The sequence below is a fragment of the Pituophis catenifer genome, unplaced genomic scaffold (assembly GCF_029215685.1).
Source record: "Pituophis catenifer annectens isolate HBS135680 unplaced genomic scaffold, rPitCat1.0.hap2 SCAF_3, whole genome shotgun sequence".
Lineage (NCBI taxonomy): Eukaryota > Metazoa > Chordata > Lepidosauria > Squamata > Colubridae > Pituophis > Pituophis catenifer.
This window is the reverse complement of record NW_027256883.1, coordinates 47,840,206-47,864,358: the sequence shown is the minus strand read 5'-3', so window position 1 is coordinate 47,864,358 and position 24,153 is coordinate 47,840,206. Positions and strand designations below refer to the sequence as shown.

Below are 24,153 nucleotides of genomic sequence, written 5' to 3'. Positions count from 1 at the left end.
ACTGCACCTGAAAAAGGTTCCCCTTGTGTTGCATAAGAAAAAGTGTCCTTAGTCCAGAGGTTCTTGTTTTATTCGAATGACTGAAGAAGAACGAGATGTCCTTCTGAGTTCTCGCTTAAGTACGTATTCACTGAATTGGGAAGAGTCCACTCCTCCCCCACATGAGCCAACAATTTCAAATCCTCTTTGTTGCAATCTCTCAAGTACCTACAAAACATAAAAAGTACAAGCAGCTGCCTAAGTGCAAAAATGTCATTCAGAAATCATAAATTAATCCATTCCATTATTATTAAAATGTATCTCTGAAATGCTTCTCTGCAGCTGGTATTCAAAGCATGATACAATAATTATTCATGATTGCATGATAATTCTGAACGAGTCTTCTGAATTTTAACAGAAAATAAGAAACACAAAAGTGATTATGCCATAGCCTTATTTTTAATCAAAGTATCCACACATCCCTTTTAATTTTTTTAAAACTAAAAAATAGTTTTTTTATCAAAGTAACAGAACAAAGTAACAAAGTAACAGTAAAATTCTATTTTAGAGATAAATGCAATATACCTTAGAAGAAAGGCTACTCAAATGTACAATATTGAGAATACACGGGCTTGGTAACGTTTCTGTAAAAACATTTTGTTTGATCAGGCACTACCTTGTACAGTGCTCATTTCTGGGCAACTCACTTTAAGAAAATTCATGACTAAACCAAGTTAAGAGAAAGATGGTAAGGAAATTAGAAAGAAAGGCCTATGAAGAAAGGTTGAAGGTACAGGGTACTTATAGCCTTAAAAAAGGCAACTGGGTATGAATACTTGAAAGAATGCCACACAGCAATCCAGGACTTGTTTTCTCTTGTTCCCGAATGCAAGACATGAAATAATGTATTTAAGTTACATGATTCTGATTTATAGCTAAAAAAACAAGAAAGGCCCTTTAACATGAAATTACTCAGATGATAAGCTCTCCTTCATTGTGTATGTTTGAGAGGAACATATATATATCTATGTTTATATATATCTGTTTGCAGTTTTTCTATTCTAACTCCTGTATTGAGCAGGAGGTTGCATTTCATGGTATAAATGGCCCTTCACAACTTCATTAAATTGTTTCACCCATTTATTTATTTATAAACTAATGCATTTTAATTATACTGCATAAGATTAATGAGTGCAAAAGAATAAAAAATAAATAAAAAGACAAAAGACAAGATGAAAGTCAAAACTATATGAAGGGAAATTTTAGTAATACATCTGTACTTCTGATTATCTTTGTCTACCACTACCTATATATTTATGCTATGTTTTTAATATTTAATGTTAAACATAGAATATTTTGGCTTCTCTCTGTTCAAGTCTTTTCATCTACTGTCTTAAAGTCTCAACTCTTTTCATACAAATGGTATTCCAAATGTCTAAATTTGCCTTGCTCTGTAGCATGTGATATAGAAGGGAACTATTCCTGCTTCAATCTAGTTAAACATTATTATAAATATAGATTAAAAGGGAAAAAAGCAAAAAAGCAAATACACTGATTACATACCTGAACTGAATTGAGGTGACAATATCCATTTAATGGAAATCTGATGACATGCGTTGAGTCATGATTCCAACCTGCATTGACTGAATTGCACATCACGTCACCAATTTCTGGGAAAACCTCTTCTATTAAAGATTTATCTCCGCTCAAAGTAATTCTTTCTCCAAGATCCGGAGCAACACGTACAACCAAGCACTCACAAGATTTCGAAAACCGGCCTGTCTCTCGGTCCTGTTTCCATCTTTCCATTTCTCCTAGCATGGGCTGAAGCTGAAAATACTTTGCTTCTTCATATAACAAACTGTAATCCTGAAAGATACATGATGTTTAGAACCACACTTAAAAAAAAATCTCATTATATAGTATCTGAGTAGTTATTACTTCAGTATAGTACGTTAAAGGCTAATAGCAACTTATGGAGAACTCTACATTAACAGAAATCTCCCTTTTTTTCAACTAAGAGCTTACGGATATTTTCACATTAAAAGGGACAGGTAGGCTGCTGTACTGTTTTGCATTTTTATTCTCTTCTGTGTGTAAGACACTTACTATGTTATTACTCACAATATTGTGTTACATTATACACACATACACATATATATATATATACATATTTTATTGTGATTTATCACATGGAGATATATTTTAGCTTTACATTTTATGATATGAAGAGAAAGAAAATATTGGCGATATTAAGATTGAAGGGTCCAACAGTAGGATGATGCCATTAATTACTATTGGGTTATTTTTACATGACTTCCATACAGTTCTGTTCATAATGCATACATGCAAAAGAGAATCAAGTGTGAGAAAATACATATAATAAATACTATTAAAAATATTAATAAATGTTGACATACAATTATTCTCCAGTTTATATCATTAAGAAATATGTGAAACCTTAGAAATAGATTGTGAGACTTATTTTGAAAGTATTAAAATGAAGTATATTAATTGCTAATAGCTGCCATAAATTGTTTAAAAATAAGACTATGGTTGGAGAGAATTCCCTTGATGGGGTTTTTTTTTTTGGGGGGGGGGGGGCGGGGGCGCTTGGTAAATATTTTTCTGTAACGGGTACATAATGTGATGTGAAATTCTAAGCAAGCTAATCACAAACAAACTTATTCAAGCCTACCTGGAAATAAAGTTCAGTGAGTTCAATGAAACCCACAAATAAAAATAAATAGGACTGCATTATCAAATAATTACAAAATATTTTCACACATTTAATGTATCTTTAAAAAAAGGCTCCCAATACTAATCATTCAACTTGTTTAATGTTTATGGAGGTTCTCAGTCATCCAGGTCTTGGTTGTCCCAAAGGTACTTTTTCAAAAGGCAACTAGACTTTGTTTTTCCTTGAAGACGTTTCGCTTCTTATCCAAGCTGAACACGTTCAACTTGTTCTATTTCTACTATTAGACTTTTATTATAATAAATCTTTATTTTTGTAATAAAGAAAAATTTACACATTTATGGTTTCAAATTTTAAGTTTTAATTTTAAGTTTTAGTTTGGCAATAGTCCTGTATTGGTGTGCATATAAATATGCACATTAAACTTTATACATTTAATATGATGAGCTTTTGTATGTCACATCTGGAAAACTAAAAACTTAAGTACAATAGGAAGTGCTCTTCTGAGGCAGACTCATAGTGTGATCTGAGCAATAATTATTGCTCAAGAAAGGTATGCATTGTCTCTATTTAACCAATATACTATCTATTATCTCTTTTTAACAACATATCTCTACATTTCTGATTTCTAAGAATCTGTCAGTATTATTCATAGTAGATACTTAAATTCACAAAAAGATTAAGAATTGACAAATTTCACTAAGCCATATTTTGTAAATGCAAAATCACTTTTTTCACCACAGTCCAAGAATCTAAAATTCTACACACAAAGATTCTAGATACTTGGAATAAAATTTAACTGAAATCATTTCTTAGAAATGAATTAAACTTATTCCCACTTAAATATCATTGTTTTTAAATAATATAAATTATGATTCAATCAAGTAATTTTTATTTTACTTATCAAAATTTGAGATACTTAAAAGTCCTAACTAGAAATAAAGCTGTTATTTTTTTAAAAAAATATGATAAATGGAGATTAACAGTAAATTACTAATTGAGTAGAACCAGTTTGGTGTAGCAGTTAAGGCACCAGGCTAGAAAACAGGAGAATTTGAGTTGTAGTTCCATCCTAGACCCAAAGCCACCTGGGTGATCTTCAGCCAATCATGCTCTCTGAATCCTAGGAAGGGAATTATCTACTTCTGAAAATCTTGCCAAGAAAACTGCAGGGACTAGTCCAGGCTAAAGCCAGGAATCATTTTTTTCCACCTCTGTGTTTAAGAAGATGCTGGATAGTTCAATTTAATTTAAATTAATTAAATGAAATATTGAGTTTAGAATTGGATTTGATAGCCTAAACAGTCCCTTTTACCACTAGTATTTTTTAAGTCTAAATTTGTGATTTGGACAGTAACAATTTTTTTCTATCTTTGGAAGGACTTGAATTTAGTATGCACTCCGTCATGTAGTACCTTCAGATTACATTCAAAATCAGAAGAGCCTTCAGATCAGATCATAAGATGGTTGTGACAATAAACTATGGAAGGGAAATGAATCTCATATGCCAATTTCATTATCTGAAGAAAAGTTGGGTAAAAATACATACATTTATGATTTCCTGAATATATTATAATATTAATTCAAATACAATAAGTCACATTAATAAACAAGCCACATATATGGTTTAAATAAAGCATATCTATTAAAATTGGATTACATGAAATATAAATTGCATAAAAGGTCCACTGATTCATATCAAGGATTCGTTTTACTCTGCATTTTGTTTCCAATAATAACCCCAAGAAGATTGCAAGGTGATAAATATAAAAAACAGCAGGGTTTTTTCCATTATTGTCCACCAGAAGTTGGTTTTCAGAAGCAAGCTGGTGATAAAATGGTGACTAAGCTTCCAAAGCAAACATGGTTTAGCAAAAGATAATCCAGGCTGCATCTTCTTCAGCCTTTCCTCCTCCGCTGTCAATGTTCCAGTGCTGCAGCACCCGTGCCCCTCAATGCTGTTAGCACCTTGCCTTCCTTTGCTTTTCCTTTCCTCCCCTTAGGTGCCAATATCCTGGATTTTTCTCTACCACCTTCAAGTCAATTTGCCCCCAAAAAACCAATCCCATCTTGTTCTACGTATAAAGAAAAACAGCCCTGTTTCATTAAGGACAGACCAAGATGTCTGAAACAGTGTGGGTTGAGACACAGCTACCCAAAGGCATTATACATTTGGCACAACTATACTTTTAAAATTAGAAGTTGAATATTGCTTTGCTAATTTCAAATATCCATTTTAATTAACTATATTTTGCCAAAACCAATCAAAGCAATTATTCCCCAAGTGTTTTACAATTGTTAACTAGTGTTACTCAAACAATTGTTTCATAATCCTTCTGTTATTATGAAGATGACAATAAATACAATTCACCTTGAAATCATCCGGTATGAGTAGTTTTGAAGTTCGTAGAAAATTCAAAATATATCTGAACATTTGGCCATCTCTGTCAATGAAATAGTGCTGCTTCAGACTATCCAAAACAATGGGCTCTGTGCCATCAAATAGCCTCCCAATTCTGAAAATAAAAGAGAAATCAAGACCAGCATAAATTTGCCATCAGCTCACATAGCCATTAGTAAGAAATAGTAAATCCTAACGGCTTGATTTCATAGTGTTTCAATGTCTAATCAGCTAGTTACAATGAAAACAGAGCAACAAGGGTATTTATCTCTTTCTATAGTTTCTTAAAGCTGATCTGGGAATAAACCAATTCAGCTAAGTGAAGGTTTTGTTTGGGGAAATATACATAGGATTGTACAATAAAACATTTGCTATTACTCGATGAAGACCTATCAATTTTAAGGACCTTTAATCATTTCCTTTAGTTAAAGTATCTTACAACACAAATATCCAGGACAGAGATTACAATAGTCTTCTCTGCATCTAAATAATCCAAGAATTTAACACCTGATTTTTGTTACACTCAAAATATTTACTTGTTCACTCATAAAATTTGACAGAAAACTTCAAGTTAATCAAAGGCTCTTAAGTAAACATAAGATGCCATATGACATAAGTTGCCATAACATAAGAAGATGGTTCCTTTTATGGGTCACTAACCTCTAACAAAGAACAGGAATAAATAAGGAGAAAATCTACCTATAAGGTTGCTAGGAGCAGCCATGAGCTGTGGTGGTGCAGTGGTCAGAATGCAATACTACAGGCTAACTCTGCTCACATTGCTAGGAATTTGATTCCTTCGATTCTGATCAGCTCAAGGTTGATTCAGCCTTCCATCCTTCCGAGGTGGGTAAAATGAGGACCCAGATTGTTGGGGGCAAGAGGCTGACTCTGTAAACCGCTTAAGAGAGGGCTGTAAAGCACTGTGAAGCGGTATATAAGTTAAGTGCTATTGCTATGAAGCGTGGCATATAATCAAGCAATCAAATCTCAGTGGAAAGAAATAAAAAGTTGAGTCCCCCAATTTATAGCAAATTTAACTTGTTATAAATGTCCTTGACTTGGGGATTAGTCAATTTGGTCAACTTTGTGTGATCTGACACTAATATTCGGGATGCTAAAATACAAAAGCAATTATGAAGGACATCAATATACTGGTGAACGATTTAGCAAATGATAAATATAGTTCAATTTAAGTAAATATAAAGTGATATATCCTGAGGCGAAAGAACTTAATTTCACATATAAACTGCCAAGCTCTGATGTAACTGTAATTAACAAATAGATATTTTGGCTTAGTTTATGATAGCTGGGAAAAAGGCAAAATATCATAATTAGGAAAATTAAATATTTTAATATTTTAAATATAATAAATTAAATATTAAATTTTTTTTTAAAAAAAAATCAGCATTAGGAAAGGGTTTAAAATTTAAATGTCCTCATAGATAGCTATGGCACGTCTGCAATCTTAATACTGTGTACCCTTCTGATTGCCAGATTTGAGAAAGCATGTAACAGAACTGGTAAAAGTAAAGGCTTTCTGGGTTCCATTTTCTATTATGTCTAGCTAATCAGGTATAAAAACATAACTAGTAACTTATAAAGGGGACACATTTTCCTGCACTAAAGGGTTTTTATCCTCCCATGCCCAGAACCACCAATGACATCTGCTTCATAAGAAAATATTTAAAAATACACTAGAACAATTTAGTCTAATATATAATTTTAAGTTTCATTTAAACTTAAATGAAACTTTTTAGTCAGCAAATTTGCTATTTAAAAGAATGTGATATTATTCAAAGAAACTGGCTGCCATGAATTATTGCTTATTTACAAAATTAATCAAAAACCCAAACTGTTGATGTATAAACACAAACAATCCTCCATCATTTTTCCCCTCCAATAATGGCTAGGATGCCTATGTGAAACCTAGGAGAATTCTTGGAAATAAAGATGATTCTCAATCTGTTTTTTTGCAGCATGTCATTGTCACATTTTATTTTTTTAATTAAATATTTGAAAAAAGAGTGAAATGTGAAAATGTACAGGCATCTCAAAAAGTATCAGTTCAGTAGCATCCTTTTTTGAAGTCAGAATATAACATTTTGGGGAAAGTAAAATGTATGACTCTATTTGTTTTCCATAAATATAGAACAGTTTTTTGGTTTTTTTTAAAAAAGGATCATAAACCATGCCTCTGTTGCTGCTGCTTCTCTTATTAACCAGTGCCCCACCTTCAGAATATAACATGATCCAATGTTCTGACCCGTGTATGTGCTTCTTCAGGCAATTTCTATGTATACTTTTCATTTAGGTCATTTTCAGTAGTAATCAACTAAAGTAAGGAGAAGTAGCGGAAAATGTAAAGTGAGTGACTGTATTTTCAAACCATCTGTCTTTACTTTGTGGAATCACTGACCTTCTATTGAACTTCCTCGACATCTATTTTGATTTTCATGCTAGAAAGGGTGCAACCAGAAAGTACTAAATGGTAAGTAGAATGGATTTTATTTAAAAGGTTCAATTTAATTATTTAAAATACAATATAAAAATTTAGGAACATTTTAATAACCACCGTACTACTAATCTTAGTAAAAGTGCTTTTTTGGTTTGATTATCAAAAATCAATTTTATTTCATTTTGTTTCATTTTAGAAGGCAGTTTACTATACACATAAGAACTCTATGACCATGATAAAGTAATTTTTTATATAATATAGGAAAATGTATTATAGTTTTTAAAATGAATTTGAAGTCAACATTTGATTGATATTGCTGCGTCATCTGCAAAAGATAAAAGAGAGATGTGTCTTTCAGCAAGTTTTGGGGGATAAAAGTTTGTGTTGAGGAAAAACCAACTGTACTCACTTCTGGATTGGGAGGCCCTAATCGCAGTCAATTTTCTGGCTTACCTCTGCTTCAATTTTAACAATGTACTCAATGTGGACTGTCCTTGAAGATATTCAACAACTGCAGTTGGTCCACAAAGTGTCAGGATGAGTAGCTACATATGGATATACCTTGTTAAGCCCTTGAAACACTACTGCATAAACTACAGAGGCTTCTAATAATTTTTGAGGTAGAATTCAAAGTTTTGGTTGTCTCCTCTAAATTTGTCTTTCATATTACAAAATTAGTAGTAACAACCTTGGGGTTGTTGGGGCTGCCCTTGAGGACCACTCGGTGGCTTCAGCTGGTACAAAATGCAGCCGCACGGGTTGTGATGGGAGAATCCCGATACTCCCATGTAACACCTCTCCTGCGTGACTTGCATTGGTTGCTGGTTGCCCTCCGGGTGAAATTCAAGGTGCTGGTGATGATCTATAAAGCCCTACATGGCTTAGGCCCAGGATATTTGGCGGACCACACGCAGTCAGCAACAACTTCCCATCACCCGGTTCACACCCATAGGGAGGGCCTGCTCAGGGTGCCATCGGCTAGACAATGTCGGCTAGGGCCCCAGGGGTAGAGCCTTCTCTGTGGGCGCGCCCACCTTCTGGAATCAACTCCCCTTGGGGCTCCGGCTGGCCCCTGACCTTCACACTTTCCGTCGCGAATTAAAAACTTGGTTATTCAAGTCCCCCGGCCTGGACTGATAGGGTTTTATATGGGTTTTTAACTTTTATCTGGTTTAATTAGGTATTTTAACTTTGTACTGTGGTTATTTTGGGTTTTATTGTTGTGAGCCGCCCTGAGTCCATTGGAGATAGGGCAGTATATAAATTAAATAAAATAAATAAAAAAATAAAACCTTACAATTTTTAAAATAATGCAATTTCACTGGAAATAAAACACCAAATTCCAATGTTGTTTAAATTCAAATTTTAAAAGGGGAGATATGAATTTGCTCAATTTTATATGGGTTTCAGCTTGAAAATAGCCATTACTATTAGAGCTCATCTTCTTATTTCTTTCCACTTTGGTGATTGTAATCAATTCAATCCCAAATTCTTAAAATGTTTTTTTTTTTCAAATCCTTCTTCCTAGCCATTTTACAATTCCCACTACAGAATGTCAGATGAAAATAGAGCTGCGCCTTTAGACTTCCTTTAGATTGCCTTATGCAAATGTAGTGTAAAAAAAATAAAAAGAACATACAGGTTTCATACAATGCTCTGGAACCATCATGCTGGTATGTATCTAGCATACTTTTATTTACTTTTATTAGTAAAAGTAAATAAAAAAATCCTGCTAAAAAATCCTGCTTTGATTCAACAGGATCCCGGGACTATCCCAGAGTCTCTCCCACCACTGACGAACCTGTGATCCTTATGTGGATCGCTTAACATCCCATGCAATTGCTTAATGACCACAATCAGGTGTGCCAGGATTGTGATAATTGAATGAAGATATAGTGATGTTAAGCCCTGATCAATTTTCTTATATATTTTCAGTGCAAGAAGAGGCAGTCCAAATCTATTGTTTTGATAACGTCTGCTTACCAAGTTATTCTCACATTAATATTCTTTTATTTTTGTAATGAATTATTTAGCATTTCCCAATAAAGCAACACTCTGCCCTCTTTCTATAGAGCACAACTTTTGATGTAAGGGCCTTACATTTGGATTTTCATCTACCATTCACAGAATTCAGTTTAAAGTCCTCATGATCAAGCTTACCATGCTTTAGCCAAATCCATTTTTCTTAGTCCTGAAGAAGTACAACCAACCTGATGCTGGTAATTGATCACTTAGATAATTCACACCATAATTTCAAAAACTAATCTCCCACTGACACCATTTGCACAATCAGCAATTCATTTGTGCCCCCCCTCACTTTGGAGTATTGAAGAATAATAGTTTTCACTATCCATCAGCTTCTTAAGACTTGTTCCTAAACATTGGGAGTCTAAGATGATTTGTCCTCATATATACAGTATTAGCAGGAAGAAATAATTCTTAGTGGGCTTGCTAAATATTGGAGGTTTTGTCACATCCACAATACCTGCTCTGGCAGAGAACATAGTACTGACAGAAGAGAACATTTGTCACTCAGGGTTGAACTTGGTTGTGCTTTCCGAGCTTGGTTGTTTTGTTGCAGACATTTCATTACCGGTCAAGGTAATATCATCAGAACTACTAAGGAGTGGGATTTGCTGTCCTTTTATATAGTGGTGGTTTGCCCTGTCAGTGTTGGTGGGAATGGTCTTGGAAGTTCTTTGACTGGGCTATTGTTTCAGTCTCAGTCACGTTCTATGATCTGCTGGTACGACAGGCTTTCTACAACTTTCCCAAGATTTCAAATGAACGGAACATGAATTTAAAATTCTATTCCTCAGGTCTGTAAGAAAATTCTTTACTTACCTCTCTCCCTCCACCAACTTTTTCTTTGTTCCCCTTATGCTAATGCCTGTTCCCTATTCAGATCGATTCTATTTCTCATCAGTAACCATTAGAGGAGATCCTCAACTTACAACCACAATTGGGACCAGAATTTCCACTGCTAAGCAAGGTAGTGGTTAAGTGAGCCAGGTCTAATGGCTGGTCTAACTGGTCTAACTGTAGCAAATCGCTACAGTTGCAAATCTGGTTTCCCCAATTGGCTTTGCTTATTGAGTGTTGGCCGGAAAGGTTGTTAATGCAATCATGTGGCCTCAAGAGACTGCAATTGTTGTAAATATATGCCAGTTGGCAAGCAAACAAATTTTGATCATGTTACTTTGGGGATGCTGCAATAGCCATTAGGTGAAAGGATTATTTGTAAGTCACTTTTTTCAGTGCCACAATAACTTTGAATGGTTACTGAACAAATGGTTGTAAGCCAAGGACTACCTGAATTCACCACATTAAGATAAAGGCTCAACTATGAGCTCACACATCTAGCAAAATGAACTTCTAAGAGCAGACTCTCATTATTCACAGGGTGTCCAATCCATCCAAACTGCATCAGGAAACAGGACTGTGAAAAACATACTGCCATTCTATTTTAACACAACACACACACACTTTAGCATGTGGAAACATGCAACATTTTACCGCACATTATAATGTCCAGCCTGCATTATTTATCCAAGTCTACGCTAAACAGTAGAGAATAAAACTATCTGTACTAATGATAGCATTTGTTGATAACAAAGATATTTTATTCAATATTTTCACATATAGAAAACTGTTATCGTTAGTTCAATTATGTTGTCCAACTTTTTTCTACATTCCAGGACCAAGTGAAAGTAGTTCTTTCATTATAAAGTCTCTTCATACTTAAATTATGCTTTAATGCTTCTTCCCCTCTTTGTACCTCATCCTCTTTTCTCAAAAGGTCACTTTCTCACACATGCCTGCATTTGTTTAACATTTGTTTCTGAACTTCTAAGCAGATGCATGATGAAATTGATAATTTCTGTCAGCTTCACTGTGGCTCAAGGCAGAAAATAGCTATACAGTTATAGGAAAATAAACTATTCACAAAATTTACAAGATTGAAGATTAGAAAAGTTGTTTTTATAGCAAGCACATAAACAAATAATGAATTTAAAAATGAAATAAATGAATTGGTCCCCTTGACATTCTTTTGCATCCTAGATGTTTCAAATAAGGACACATTTTGTCCCAAATAATGATTTATATAAAACATGACTGAAAATATGAGTAATAATAGAAAAAATGTTCAATTCCATTATGAATTTCACTCTGAGCACACTAAATGACTGTTTCTACTGAAACTATTCTTACAACTATCAACAAGTCATGGAGAAAGGTTATTAGATCAGCCTAATAGGACCCAGGAATAGGAACTAAAGAGATTATCATGCCTCTTAACCCAGTTTTTTAAAGAAAGGCCTAGGGATAGAACATTTGAGCACTTTCTTCTACTTTTTTAGTATCCTATATCAATATAATGGTTTTCTCTATTTTTCTTTTGGTCTACTGAAGTCATTCCAAAAACTTGAAACACACCTTGGAATCATATTTTAATCAATCAGTTTTGTTACACTGAATGAAAAACACTCCACACTTCACTATTAAATAATCTGCAAATCTCAGTAGGTCTAACATTCAGAATAATGCAGATCAGACAAGCATATTTCAGTTTTGTATTTAAACATAGTTTTCTGAGTCTTCTTATTATTATTATTATTCTTATTCTTATTATTCTTATTATTATATTATTATTATTATTATTATTATTATTATTCTAAAAGTATAATGAAAAATTGGTTCTGTCATTCATTAAGAAGTCTAGTGACAGTTCAAAATCACAATGTGGTGAAAGGAACAACAGCAGCATGATTATCTGCAGATTTTGTGACTGCTGTGCATTAAGATTGGTTCGATGAAAAAGCAGGTGAATGTTTGAAAAAGAAGTTTGAGAGAGATAACGAATATGAGAGAACAACAACAAAACTACAGAGAAAGCACCTGTTATATTACTGTTATCAGGCCTGCAGAAACAATGTTCTCCCACCATTCTATGCTGCCTGGTCCAATTACCCAAGTAGAGAAAAGGGTTGGTTTTAAGAATTTAAGAACTTAGGTTCTTAAGATTCTTAAGAACTTAAAGATTCTTAAGAACTTAAGAATCCTGATGTCTGTGTTTCATTTTATAAAGCAAATGGACATGAAAATAGAATGCTCATGATTAATGAAAGACTATATCACTAAAACTAAAAAAGCCAATATGATGTAGTGGTTATAACTCTGGATTAAATCTGGAGATACTAGACCTACTATAAATCATGAAACCTGGAGACACAGTTCTTGTGAAGCTATAATAAGCCATTATATACATTTCCCTGAACTTTGAAAGAAAGATGGCATGTGTCATAAATGAACTAAATAAATAGCAAAGAAAAATAGTTAATACTAATATAATCATGTTAAAATTAAAACCAAAAAATACTATTTTTTTTTCAAATGTCGTCCTTGGAATATCAAGACATTCCTAATAAAAGGCAAACAATTTAGGAACAGAAAGCATGCCTGCAATTACATATTCCTTCACTTCCTTTTCAGAAAACATCTGCTATATAGCCTTCTTTAACAAAAACCTACTCCTGAAAGAAATAGTTGAAGTTTTCCTTCAAATAACATTTTTGTAAAATGTTTTATATTTTACTCATGAACACTTTATAAGGTTGTAACATAAAACCTTGTTTCTTTCTATTTTAAAATATGATCAATGCTATCACAGTGAGGGCAAAAATGAATGCAATCCCAAACATTTTAGTTTAGCACATACAGTACTCTGGCTAATACTAGTTTACTCCAATGTTTGTAATTTTTTCTTATAAAGCTAAGAATTAGGTGGAAAGTTATCCAATTTTCCCCTTGTTTCTTTCTTCTGAAATGAATCATTAAGATAGTGATACTTTTGATGAATTATCTCCCACCAGGGCCTGAAAAAAATAGATTCAATAGATATACTTAAAGGATCATTTGTCAATTTAGTATTGACTATTTGGGGTGCTCTAAGACAGGAAGAGAATTCATTTTTTTAATATAAGTTGTGAAGCCTGAAGCATCATCTTAAGCTATTTAAAAAGAAATCAATTTTCAGATGGGTAAAAAAGCCTAGAAGTCTTGACGAACCTGAGTAAATCTGGATCTCATTCTAACAATATGGCCAGGCATGTTTAGAATCTACTTCTCAAGAGACTTTGTAGGCGGGAAATGTTTGTTGCTACTGTTTAGAATTTGTGGTTATAGCTCCTTAACTGAAGCCATGAATTACTGTCACCCAAAACATGTCTACTTCCACAAGAATATAAATTAATTACTATCTCTAACAAGAATAAAAAGAAAAGCAGTAGTGCAAGCTAGCTTGTTATGTTTATGTATGAGGGAGGAAAATATTGTATCTTGTGACCATGTATATATTGCCTATATTCGGATAACTTCACAAAACAGCCATAACATTGTTCAGGCTTTTTTCTTTTCAAATAATATTAGAGCTTCTTTTAAATTATACCAGATGTGTACTTTGTGGAAAGGGAAATTTTCCACTGACAGGAAAATCTGCCCAATATAAATGTTTTGAGGAAAACTGTAGCAGAGGAACACAAATAGCTTAACTGCACTCATGGCTCAACTCATATGGTGGATATAAAAGAAGTTGAGGACTTCTGCATCTGGGTTCCTAAATATATTTAAAAGAAGCAACGCTTGGGCCACTTCTGAAGAAATCAAATCTGAACCCACATCATTAGTTATGTTAATTTGCTATTGTTGAGTTTGTTCTTTTACCCTGGGTGTTGTCTTTGTTTTTTTATGTGACTTTTCAAAGTCACATTTGTTAGCCACTTTGAATCATGAATGTGAGACAATAGCCGGATAAATTGAATGAATAAACTAAATAAATAAGCAAACATTCCCTTCTTTGGCAAGGTGCTTCAGTGGGTAATGGTCATTCAAGTCCATTCTCTGTTGATAAAACTGATTTTTTTTTTTTTTTTTTTTTTTTAAGATACATCTCGGCACAATTTCAGGTTGGCTGTGGAACAGGAACTGCCTTGGTCACGCTGTGAAATGACCAAACATGACCCTGTTTGTCTATCTGGATTTCTTAATGGCTTTCAATATGATCAATCACAGTTTTCATCCTGGACAGGCTGTCAGGAGGGGCACTGTATTACAGAGGTTCATTTCTATTTAGAAGAATAGCCATTTCCAAAAACTGGTGCTAAGGTTTAAATTTTTCCTTAGGACAGTTAGGTTATGGACTGGTTCAGGGCTCTGTTTATCCTCCATTCTTATATAAAATTACTGGGAGAAGTTATCCAGCAAATATGGACTGAGGTGCCATTAATATGCAGATTACACTCAGCTTTACCCTTTTGTTCATCTAACACATTTGAGGCATTTGGTGTTCTGAACTAGTGCCTGGACAGGGAATGGACTAGATCAGGGATGACTAACCTTTTTGCCATCGCGTGCCAGGAGACGGGGGGCCGGGGGAGGGTCACGCGTGCACGTGCCCACACGCATGTGTGCGCAACCCCCTCCCCCCTCCTGGCACATGATGGCCTGGTAGGCCCGTTTTTCTCTTACCTGGTTCCAGATCCTCTCTGTGTATGTGGGAACGGCGAAAACAGCCTTTCCCACTCCCTTGGAGGCCCTACGGAGGCTGAAAAGGCCCATTTCCCAATTCCCGGTGGGACAGGAAGTGACATTTTTTGCTGTCCCCAGCCTCCAGAACCTCTCTAGGAGTCTCTAGGAGCCTCTCTAGGAGTCTCTGGAGGCTGGGGACAGGAAAAAACGTCACTTCCTGTCCCACTGGGAGTGGGGAAATGGGCCCTTTGAGCCTCCATAGGGCCTCCAAGGGAGTGGGAAAGCTGTTTTCGCCGTTCCCAGATACACAGAGAGGATCTGGAGCCAGGTAAGAAAGAAAAATGGGCCTTCCCCACCCCCCCAGGCCCTCCAGAGGCAGGAAACAGCCTGTTTCCCTACTTCTGGTAGGCCCAGAAGGCCCGAAAATCAGCTGGCCAGCGCCCGCATGCGCCCCAGAGCTGAACTGGTGTGCCCACTAATATGGCTCTGTGTGCCATCACGGGACTAGATGATGGCCAATAAACTGAGACACAATCCAGGCAAGATGAAGTTACTATTTATGAGTGATGCATCTGTACACTTGAGTCAATCCTGAAGTGGTCCACTTTCATCCTAAAGAAGCAGGTTTGCAGTTTGGCAATGTTCCTAGATCTATCACTTGTAACTAGAGATCCAGGTGGCCATAGTGGCATGTACATCCTTTTACTAACTATGGTCAACTTACCAACTACAAGAAAATAGTTTATAGCATAAGCTATTTCTTCACTATTTATAGTGGTTGCTCAAGCCATTCCAGTTTACTATTAATAAACTACAGCCCATACTGGACAACGATGCTGCACATTCTCAGGGACTGGGTGCCAGGTCTTGCATATAGGCAACCACTCAATCTGAAGCAAATTTTAACAAGTAAAAAAAGAATGATATGCTAATATAGGAACCAGACCCTGCCACAAACCCAAATTCCACATCTAATTCAACAACATAATCACATAATCAACAGTACATACAGTACAAATGCTTTTTCTCAAATATGATGCATACAATTATCAACAAGCAATGTCCTTCTAGAGTCTACATAGGACAAAGGGAGCAAATTTTGCCCACAATGGAGAATAAAAGGACACCATTTCAAACTTCCAGGATACTCTATTACAAATCTCAAAGTGTCAATTTTTTTAAAAAATGAGATTTCAACAGCACCATTAAGCAAAGCATTGCTACAGTTACAAACATCAAAAGGTTTGGGACTATTTCAAAATGTCTCAAGAAGCACAATGTTTTCTTAAGATGTTACAATTATTATAGATATTTATAATCTTTCTCACATGTAATCTGCATATGGTCTTCCCTTACCTTTCCCCCCCCAAAGTCATCCCGATTTAAATTCTATGTCTATTATGCCACTCTATGCACTTGATGAAGTAAACGGCAATTCATCAAAGCTTATTCTTTCCAATAAAATTACCTTACACCATAGAGTGGTGACCATGACTTAAAATTTATTGCCTGCTTCTCAATTGACTTTGCTTGTCAGAAGCCAGCTGTGAACCTCACAAATACCAATCTTAACAGATTAACAGAGTTGGAAGGGACTTTATAGGTCATCTAGTCCAACCCTCCGCTCAAGCAGCAGACCCTATACCATTTCTAATAAATGGCAGTCCAATCTTTTCTTGAAAGTCTCAAGTGATGAAGCTCCCACAACTTCCAAAGGCAAGCTCTTCCATTGGTTGATTGTTCTCATTGTCAGAAAGTTCCTCCTCATTTCTAGGTTGAATTTCTCCTTGGTCAGTTTCCATCCGTTGTTCCTTGTCTGGCCTTCAGGTACTTTGGAAAACAGCTTGACCCCCTCCTCACTGTGGCAGCCGGTCAAATATTGGAACACTGCTATCATGTCTCCCGCAGTCCTCCTTTTCACTAGACTAGCCATGCCCAGTTCATGTAACTGTTCTTCATATGTTTTAGTCTCCAGTCCCCTAATCATCCTAGTTGCTCTCTGCACTTTTTCTAGAGTCTCAACATCTTTTTTATAGTGTGAGTGCAATCTTGTGAGGGCAAGGTTGCTACAATCATAAGTTTGATAACTACTTTTTGAGAGCCATTATAAGTTTGAATGGTTACTAAAATAGGCAGTCAATAACGAAGAACTAGCTACAATGCCTCCTCAGAAACTAATGGCTGGCTAATGATTCAAATAGCAAGTTCTGCTTGCTGATGGAAACTGCAGTGACTGATTATTTTCAGATATTAATGAGATGTAAAAGTTCGGAATTGTAACAGGCATATGCTCTTGTTTCTGAATATAGGCATAGTGAGATCTTCCTGGCTACATATTGCATTAGCTTTTATATTCCTAAACCTAGTATCTTGTGTTATCATGTTTCTATCCTGTTCCTGTTCCAAATATGATTTTACTTTATTTTTGCAATGAATTATTTATTCATTCATTATATTTCTTTGTCTTTTATCTAGAAAAGCTCAGACCAATTTATATAATAATTTTATCTCATTTTGTCCCCACAATTCTTCTACCTCAGATGCTAGTAGAGCTTTTTAAAACTGAAGGAAAGGCAACTCTCGCTTCTTCATGACTTTTCATTCATTATTCTGCTCCACCCCTCCCTTCGCCATTGATTGTGAGGAAGTCAGCACATATGGCTTTTACTGTATCTCAGACTTTCAATCCCAATATTTTAGAAGATATACCGCATTTTCCGGCATATAAGACGACTGGGCGTATAAGATGACTCCCGACTTTTCCTGTTAAAATATAGGGTTTGGGCTATACTCACCGTATAAGACTACTCCTCTTCCAATGCACACCAAATAAAAATTAAAAAACATCAGACTTGATTTCAATATGGTAATTTTAATTCAAATGCTTATGACATGCAGGTACTTAGTAGGAAAACTGTCACTTATAAACATAAGGCTGTTTGTCATCAAACATGTAAACATAAAACAGTGCAATTGGATTAAAATTTTCCTAATTCACTCTAAAGCTGAAAGGAAGGATAACACAATAAACCCATGGGAGCTGCCATGCTGTTTGTTTTCTAAGCTGTCAACCAAACTGGAACTGATGATGATAGGAGGAAGATAACAAACAATAGAGAGAGAGCAAGTGCCGGGCAAGTCCCTGGCACTTTACACACAACACAACACAACTGGCTCACCCACAATGTAAAAGCAGCTATGCTAGACCCAAAATGGCCCCTGCAACAAGCAGGAACCTCACACAGCCACAAAAAGCCCAAAAACCCAACTTTCACACTTTACACACACAAAATGCCACATACAGCTTTGTGAGATTTTGTGTGTTTGTGTAATTAGAGTGAAACACTACAGAAACACACTAAATTTCAGAAAGCTGCACAAATATTATTTTAATTTAATTTATTTTTATTTTTATATGAAAGCAGCTAAATTTAAAACTTCCTAAACTTTAAATGGCTAGGTCTAAAAAAAGAACAACTAAAAAAAAACCCCAATTAACTATTTTTTTAAAGCTCCCAAAGGGGGAAAAAACTTACCCAATAGAACAGGGGTCTCCAACCTTGGCAACTTTAAGACTTGTAGATTTCAACTCCCAGAATTCCTCAGCCAGCTTTGCTTTGCTGGCTGAGGAATTCTGGGAGTTCAAGTCCACAATTCCCTGCCTGCTTGATTGCAGGCAGGGCGATTCAGTTGCTTGCTGATGCAATGGATTGCAGGCAAGCGAAGCAAGGCAAACGTTGCAACTAGCAGCTAAGGTAAGCAAGCTGGAGGTGGGGGGATTTTAAATGGCTTTTTTTTTTTTAAATGATTTTTAAATGGCTCTGACGATCCAAGCTGAGTTGCCTGATTAGCAGGCAACTCAGCTGGGATGATCAGAGCTTGGCTCGTCAGAGCCATTTAAGGCTTGTCCGAGCCTTTCGGGCTGGTCTGCCTGGTTACAGGAGAATGACACCCAGAGTATAAGACGACCCCCGACTTTTGAGAAGATTTTCATGTGTTAAAAAGTCATTTTATATGCCAGAAAATATGGTAAGTAAAAGAATTTAAATGTCTGTGGAGATTCTGTGTCATCCAGGTCATTCAGCTTTCTTTGAAGACGTCTCGCTTCTTCAGAAGCTTCTTGGATGAGAAGTGAAACATCTTCAAAGAAAAACCAGAAATTCCAGTTGCCTCTTGAAAACGCACCTTTGGGACAAGTAAAAGAATTGTTATACTTTTTCTCTTTTCCTGCTTCTTTTAAAATGCAGTTTCTATAAAATATATGACCTCTATAGATACATTGAGTAGCAGATATTTATAGGGCTACTGTCAATAAGCAGGATATCTTCTACTTACAGATTTTGGCCATAATTCTTTAGTATTTTGAAGGATAATAATTAAATATTTGATTCTGAAAAATATTTCTAAACTGCATCGAGTACATTTCCAAATGAAAAATCTTATGCACAGGTATTTCCTAAATTGCTATATAGATGCTAAGTAATTTAATGTACAATGTATATATAATTGCAGTACTAAACAGACTTGGTAGCTTTGCAGCCAACACCCATGGCCACCCACAGGGCATGTTTGAAGCTTCAGGATATAGCTGCCAAGTTCCAGAATGTTTCTGGCTGGCTCTAGTCCACCTTTTTGTTGGCTTTGTGTTTGGAAAGGTTTATCTTTTGGGAGATTTGTTTACAAGTGCTTAGTTAAAGTGGATTGTGAAAAGATGAAGATCTTTTGGGTTGGATGCCATTTTCTTCAAACAGATATTTTAACAATCAAAACTTTATTTAATCATATGTAGCGCTGATTATTACATATCAGTCACCTCATCTTTTTAGTTTTTTAAAAATTGTTATTGTTACTGTTTACTGGCCTACATGGTTTTTATATGCTTGCTGCTGCAGGCTCATATATGTCAGGGGTGGGTTCTACTTACCTTTACTACCGGTTTGCAAAATGTTAAATTTCTCTGAAAAGGGCAGAGTCCAATTTGTGGAAACAGTGTAATACTTTTATTCCCAATTATAATAGTGATATTAAATTTAACAAGACAAATATAGATATTTCAAATATCAAACAAGAAATTTAAAACAAAATCATATTATATAGTTTTTTATAAAATGAAAGCATGTTAAATTGAATAATGCAACTAATGCTAGAAATTAAAATGTATGCTAACTGCCAGAAGACATATTTGATGTATCCAGCTGGACTGTGACGGTAAGGCTAAATGTAAACAGCTTATATTGTGAAAAACCCTTCTAAGATTTGGGTTGTAATAGTGAGTCAAATCATCACACTTACCTTAACATTTATGCATATTTATTAGTTAGAAAAGAGTCAAGTCATGACTTTTACATGTATTATTACATAAGCATTATATATTATGTTATGTAATTATATAATATAAAATATATTATGATTTTTGGTCAGATTGGATCACTCAAGAGGAACAAAATAATTCAGCTTGGTAAAATTTGTGTTTTTTTAAATAGAGTATTCCACTCTGCTGTTACTTTATTATGTCAAATATTTCAGGGACTTTTACTATTTTTTGTTTCTCAATTATATTATGCTCTCCCTAAAAATCCTACAATTTTAACATTTTATAAAAGAAGTGGAAATAGTAAATTCCAATTCCAAATCCTAGAAATCTACAATGCTTCTCCAATGTATCATCAACAGATTTTAGTAATGTTTTCTGAAAATAAAAAATGCAATATTTCTGCAGAAAAGAAAACTGATGCAAGAGAATATATTAATATATTTGGTTACTTTACAATTTGCTTTTATCTATCAAAGCTAAATAAACACTTCGTAAATTAACTACTATCCAAATTAAATCAGCAAAAATATGTAATAAGAAGAACCAGTCATTTCTATACAACAGGTACAGTTGATTGTGATTTGAGCAGAAGTAACATTACGAGCAATCCTTTAAAGATTGCCTCATTTAGTGACTGCTTACAGTTATGAAAGTGATGAACATTACAACCAATCCTTGGATTTATGACCTTTGCAGGTCTGTAAAACAAAGGACAGCTGAAGTAAGTTTGTAATGGTTTCATTTAGCTATCAATTTGTGAACTATTTGAGAATCTGATGAAATAAGCACTATTTAATTAATAATCTCTTTTGAATTATTATCCTTTGATTATCGGAGACTATGAAAGTTTGTGCTGTTACTCTAGAATAAGAGAACTGTTCTTCTTTCTTTTTGCTTTTTTTTTCTTTTGCTGCTTGGTTGAATAGTTTAAACACTGTGTGCTGCTGGTATTACAAACTTGCTGCTTCCCAGATGCTTTTGTTTATTAGTTTTATGGAGCCACACAGATAAGTCTAGCAACTATCATAATTATTTTGAGGCAGCTTAGTCTAAGGAGCTTCTGGAATAAAATATAGTAACTTCAAGAAAGTAGCAGCATCTCTTTCTTGTTATAACTAACTCAGTGGTGGGTTTCAAATTTTTTTACTACCGGTTCTGTGGGCGTGGCTTGGTGGGCATGGCATGGCATGGCTTGGTGGGCATGGTTTGGTGGGCATGGCAAGGGAAGGATACTGTAAAATCTCCATTTCCACCCCACTCTGGGAGGCGGATACTGCAAAATCCCCATTTCTTCCTAATCAGCTGGGACTTGGGAGGCAGAGAATAGATGGGGGCGGGGCCAGTCAGAATTTTTACTACTGGTTCTCCAAACTACTCAAAATTTCCACTACCAGTTCTCCAGAACTGGTCAGAACCTGCTGAAATCCACCTCTGAACTGACTGGATACTTTGATTTAGAGAGCAAGAGAATGTATTAGGGCAGACCTTTTTTAATACATCTGTTGTCTGAAAAATCCAGACATCCATATGAAAAGAAAAACAAAAGCCACTTTATTGTAAAGTAGAATAATACAATTATGGCATTGGAAATGACCAGAGGTCATTTAGTCCAACCCATTGTTCAATTAAGGATCCACTAGCGTATCTATAACAGATGATCATCAGCCTTTGTCTGAAAACCTACTGTAAAAGAGAATTCACTATATCATGTGGCAGTCTGTTCCACTGGCTGATAGCTTGTACAGTTACAAAGTTCCTCCCAATGCCTAGTTGAGCTTATGTCCTTATAATTTTAATCCACTGGTTCTGGCACTGTCCTTTGAGCAATGGAAAGTATGTTCACTCCCTCTTCTGTCACAATCCTTATAGATATCTCAGCTTTTTTCAATACCCTAAAATACCATTTTGTTTTTTTAACAGTTGCATCATTAGTTATGATAAATATTAAGTAGTTCCTGAAGAAAACATAAAGGTGTAGAAATAACAAAAGTTGTCAGGAGAAATGTAATATATCAACATGGAGTGATATAATTTAGGCAGATGATGCAAATTAAGTGGCTCTTGAGCAAAAAAAACATTGATTGATTTCCTTTAGTAAAATGTTTTCCAACAACCAGTTTAAGGTGCCCAGAAACTTGGGGCACACTTTTACGTGAAAAGATTTAATACCAAATAAAGATTTAGCATAAAAATTGAAAGAAAAGAGAGCAATTTAAGAAAACTTCTGGAAAAATGCAACATAGTCCTCAGAATTACCTTGATTCAGGATATTTAGTTAGTGTGGCCAAGCTGCTGGTATACATGTGCCCACCCACGTCAATATGAACCGGTGCATTGGATTTTGTGAGTTGTGCTGGTGTGGGGATGCCTTGATTGTTCAAAGGAGATGCAGGGGACCTAGTGATCAGAGGTCTTGACATATTGGGCCGACTGTCCTGTAAAAAGACACAAAGCATGTTAGGGATCTGAGCTATTTTAGGAAACCTAACAGTAAAATAACAGTAATAATAATAACAGCAGCAGCAATGAATAAAAAATAACAGTAATAAAACACTAAACACTCACATTTAGGAGTGAATAAAACAAAAAGATACTATCAATTTTTATATTTAAATGTAATTTTAAGAATCATTTAGTTTTAAAAGTTGAAATTTAGGTGCACTACAATTGTAACGTCCAATAGATATTTGTGGCATTTAAATCTACATGATGGTAAGGCAGTATTTTCAGGCTTTTGGCTAAAAACAGAAACCGATCAATGCTTTATTGCAGAGGCTGGTTAAATCATTAAAGTCTACTGATTTAACACCCCAGTTCAAAAATATAATTTCCAGGAAGGGGGAGAGGAAGCTGTTTGTTCTGCCCCAAACCCTTCTATCTCCTAAGCAGTTAGAATAGGTAAATACAAACCCTCAGCTCTTCCATTCTGCCAACTCTTCTCTTGAATTTCCAAGTCACATATCACGCAAAGAGTAGAGGAAACACCTGGACTAGCCAACTGTTCATGTACTGTAAAACATGGGGCACCGAAAGCCTTTGAGAAAGACATTTTCTATGTAAATATTAAACAAGTTGTGACAGATGCCCCTCTCTGCCCAAGTAAGCCACTATTCCCAGCAGCTTCCCCAAGAAATCTCCAAAAAGGAGCACCACAAGCAAAATGCAAATGAAACAAACACCTCAGTCAAACTGGAAATGCAATGTCAGTAAAAAGCAAGCAGTAGACCTGTGCAGTTAGGGTGGGGCAGAGCAAAAGGAAGCATTCTGCTGAAGCCAGCAAGGCGGACCAGTTTCAAAATTATGGAATGTAAACAGATCTAAATCTGGTCACATTTGTAAGACAGTCTTATTAACTCTTAACATATATACTCAGTGATGAACTTGGGATATACTGACTGAGGATATCAGCTATACCCTAGAATTTTCAGGAAGGAAAAAGCACCATTTTACAGAAAGCATGCTGAAGTACAATATATTTTGTTCATGTTCCGATCCATTCAGTTGTACAAGCACGTTAATAATTTAGTAACATGAGGATTATTCCTGAAAACAACTGAACATTTGTGTTCATTCAGAGATCGGGATTGAAGACTATCTCAAAAGATTTACAGGGATTACAGAATAAGAATTATGAAGCAGGACTTCTAGTTCTGAAAAGTGGAATGCTTAAAATAATTCAAAATCCTTTTAATTTTAATTAAAAAAAATTATTTCTCCCTCACAGCTGCAAATATCTTTTTGCTAGAATTATGATGTATTATCTAAGTGTATGATGT

The 24,153-nt window shown here is 35.1% G+C and overlaps 1 protein-coding gene across 1 annotated transcript; it reads right to left on the bottom strand.

Annotated features, from left to right (window-relative positions):
- Nucleotides 1-23,315, bottom strand: KCTD1 (potassium channel tetramerization domain containing 1). The gene is made up of 5 exons (XM_070942334.1): nt 23,288-23,315; nt 22,634-22,812; nt 5,049-5,193; nt 1,543-1,848; nt 1-207 (listed from the first exon to the last, which is right to left on the bottom strand). Exons 1-5 carry the CDS (start codon nt 23,300-23,302, stop codon nt 49-51), a joined length of 804 nt encoding a protein of 267 aa, XP_070798435.1. The 5' UTR covers nt 23,303-23,315; the 3' UTR covers nt 1-48.
- Nucleotides 23,316-24,153: the final 838 nt, after the last annotated feature.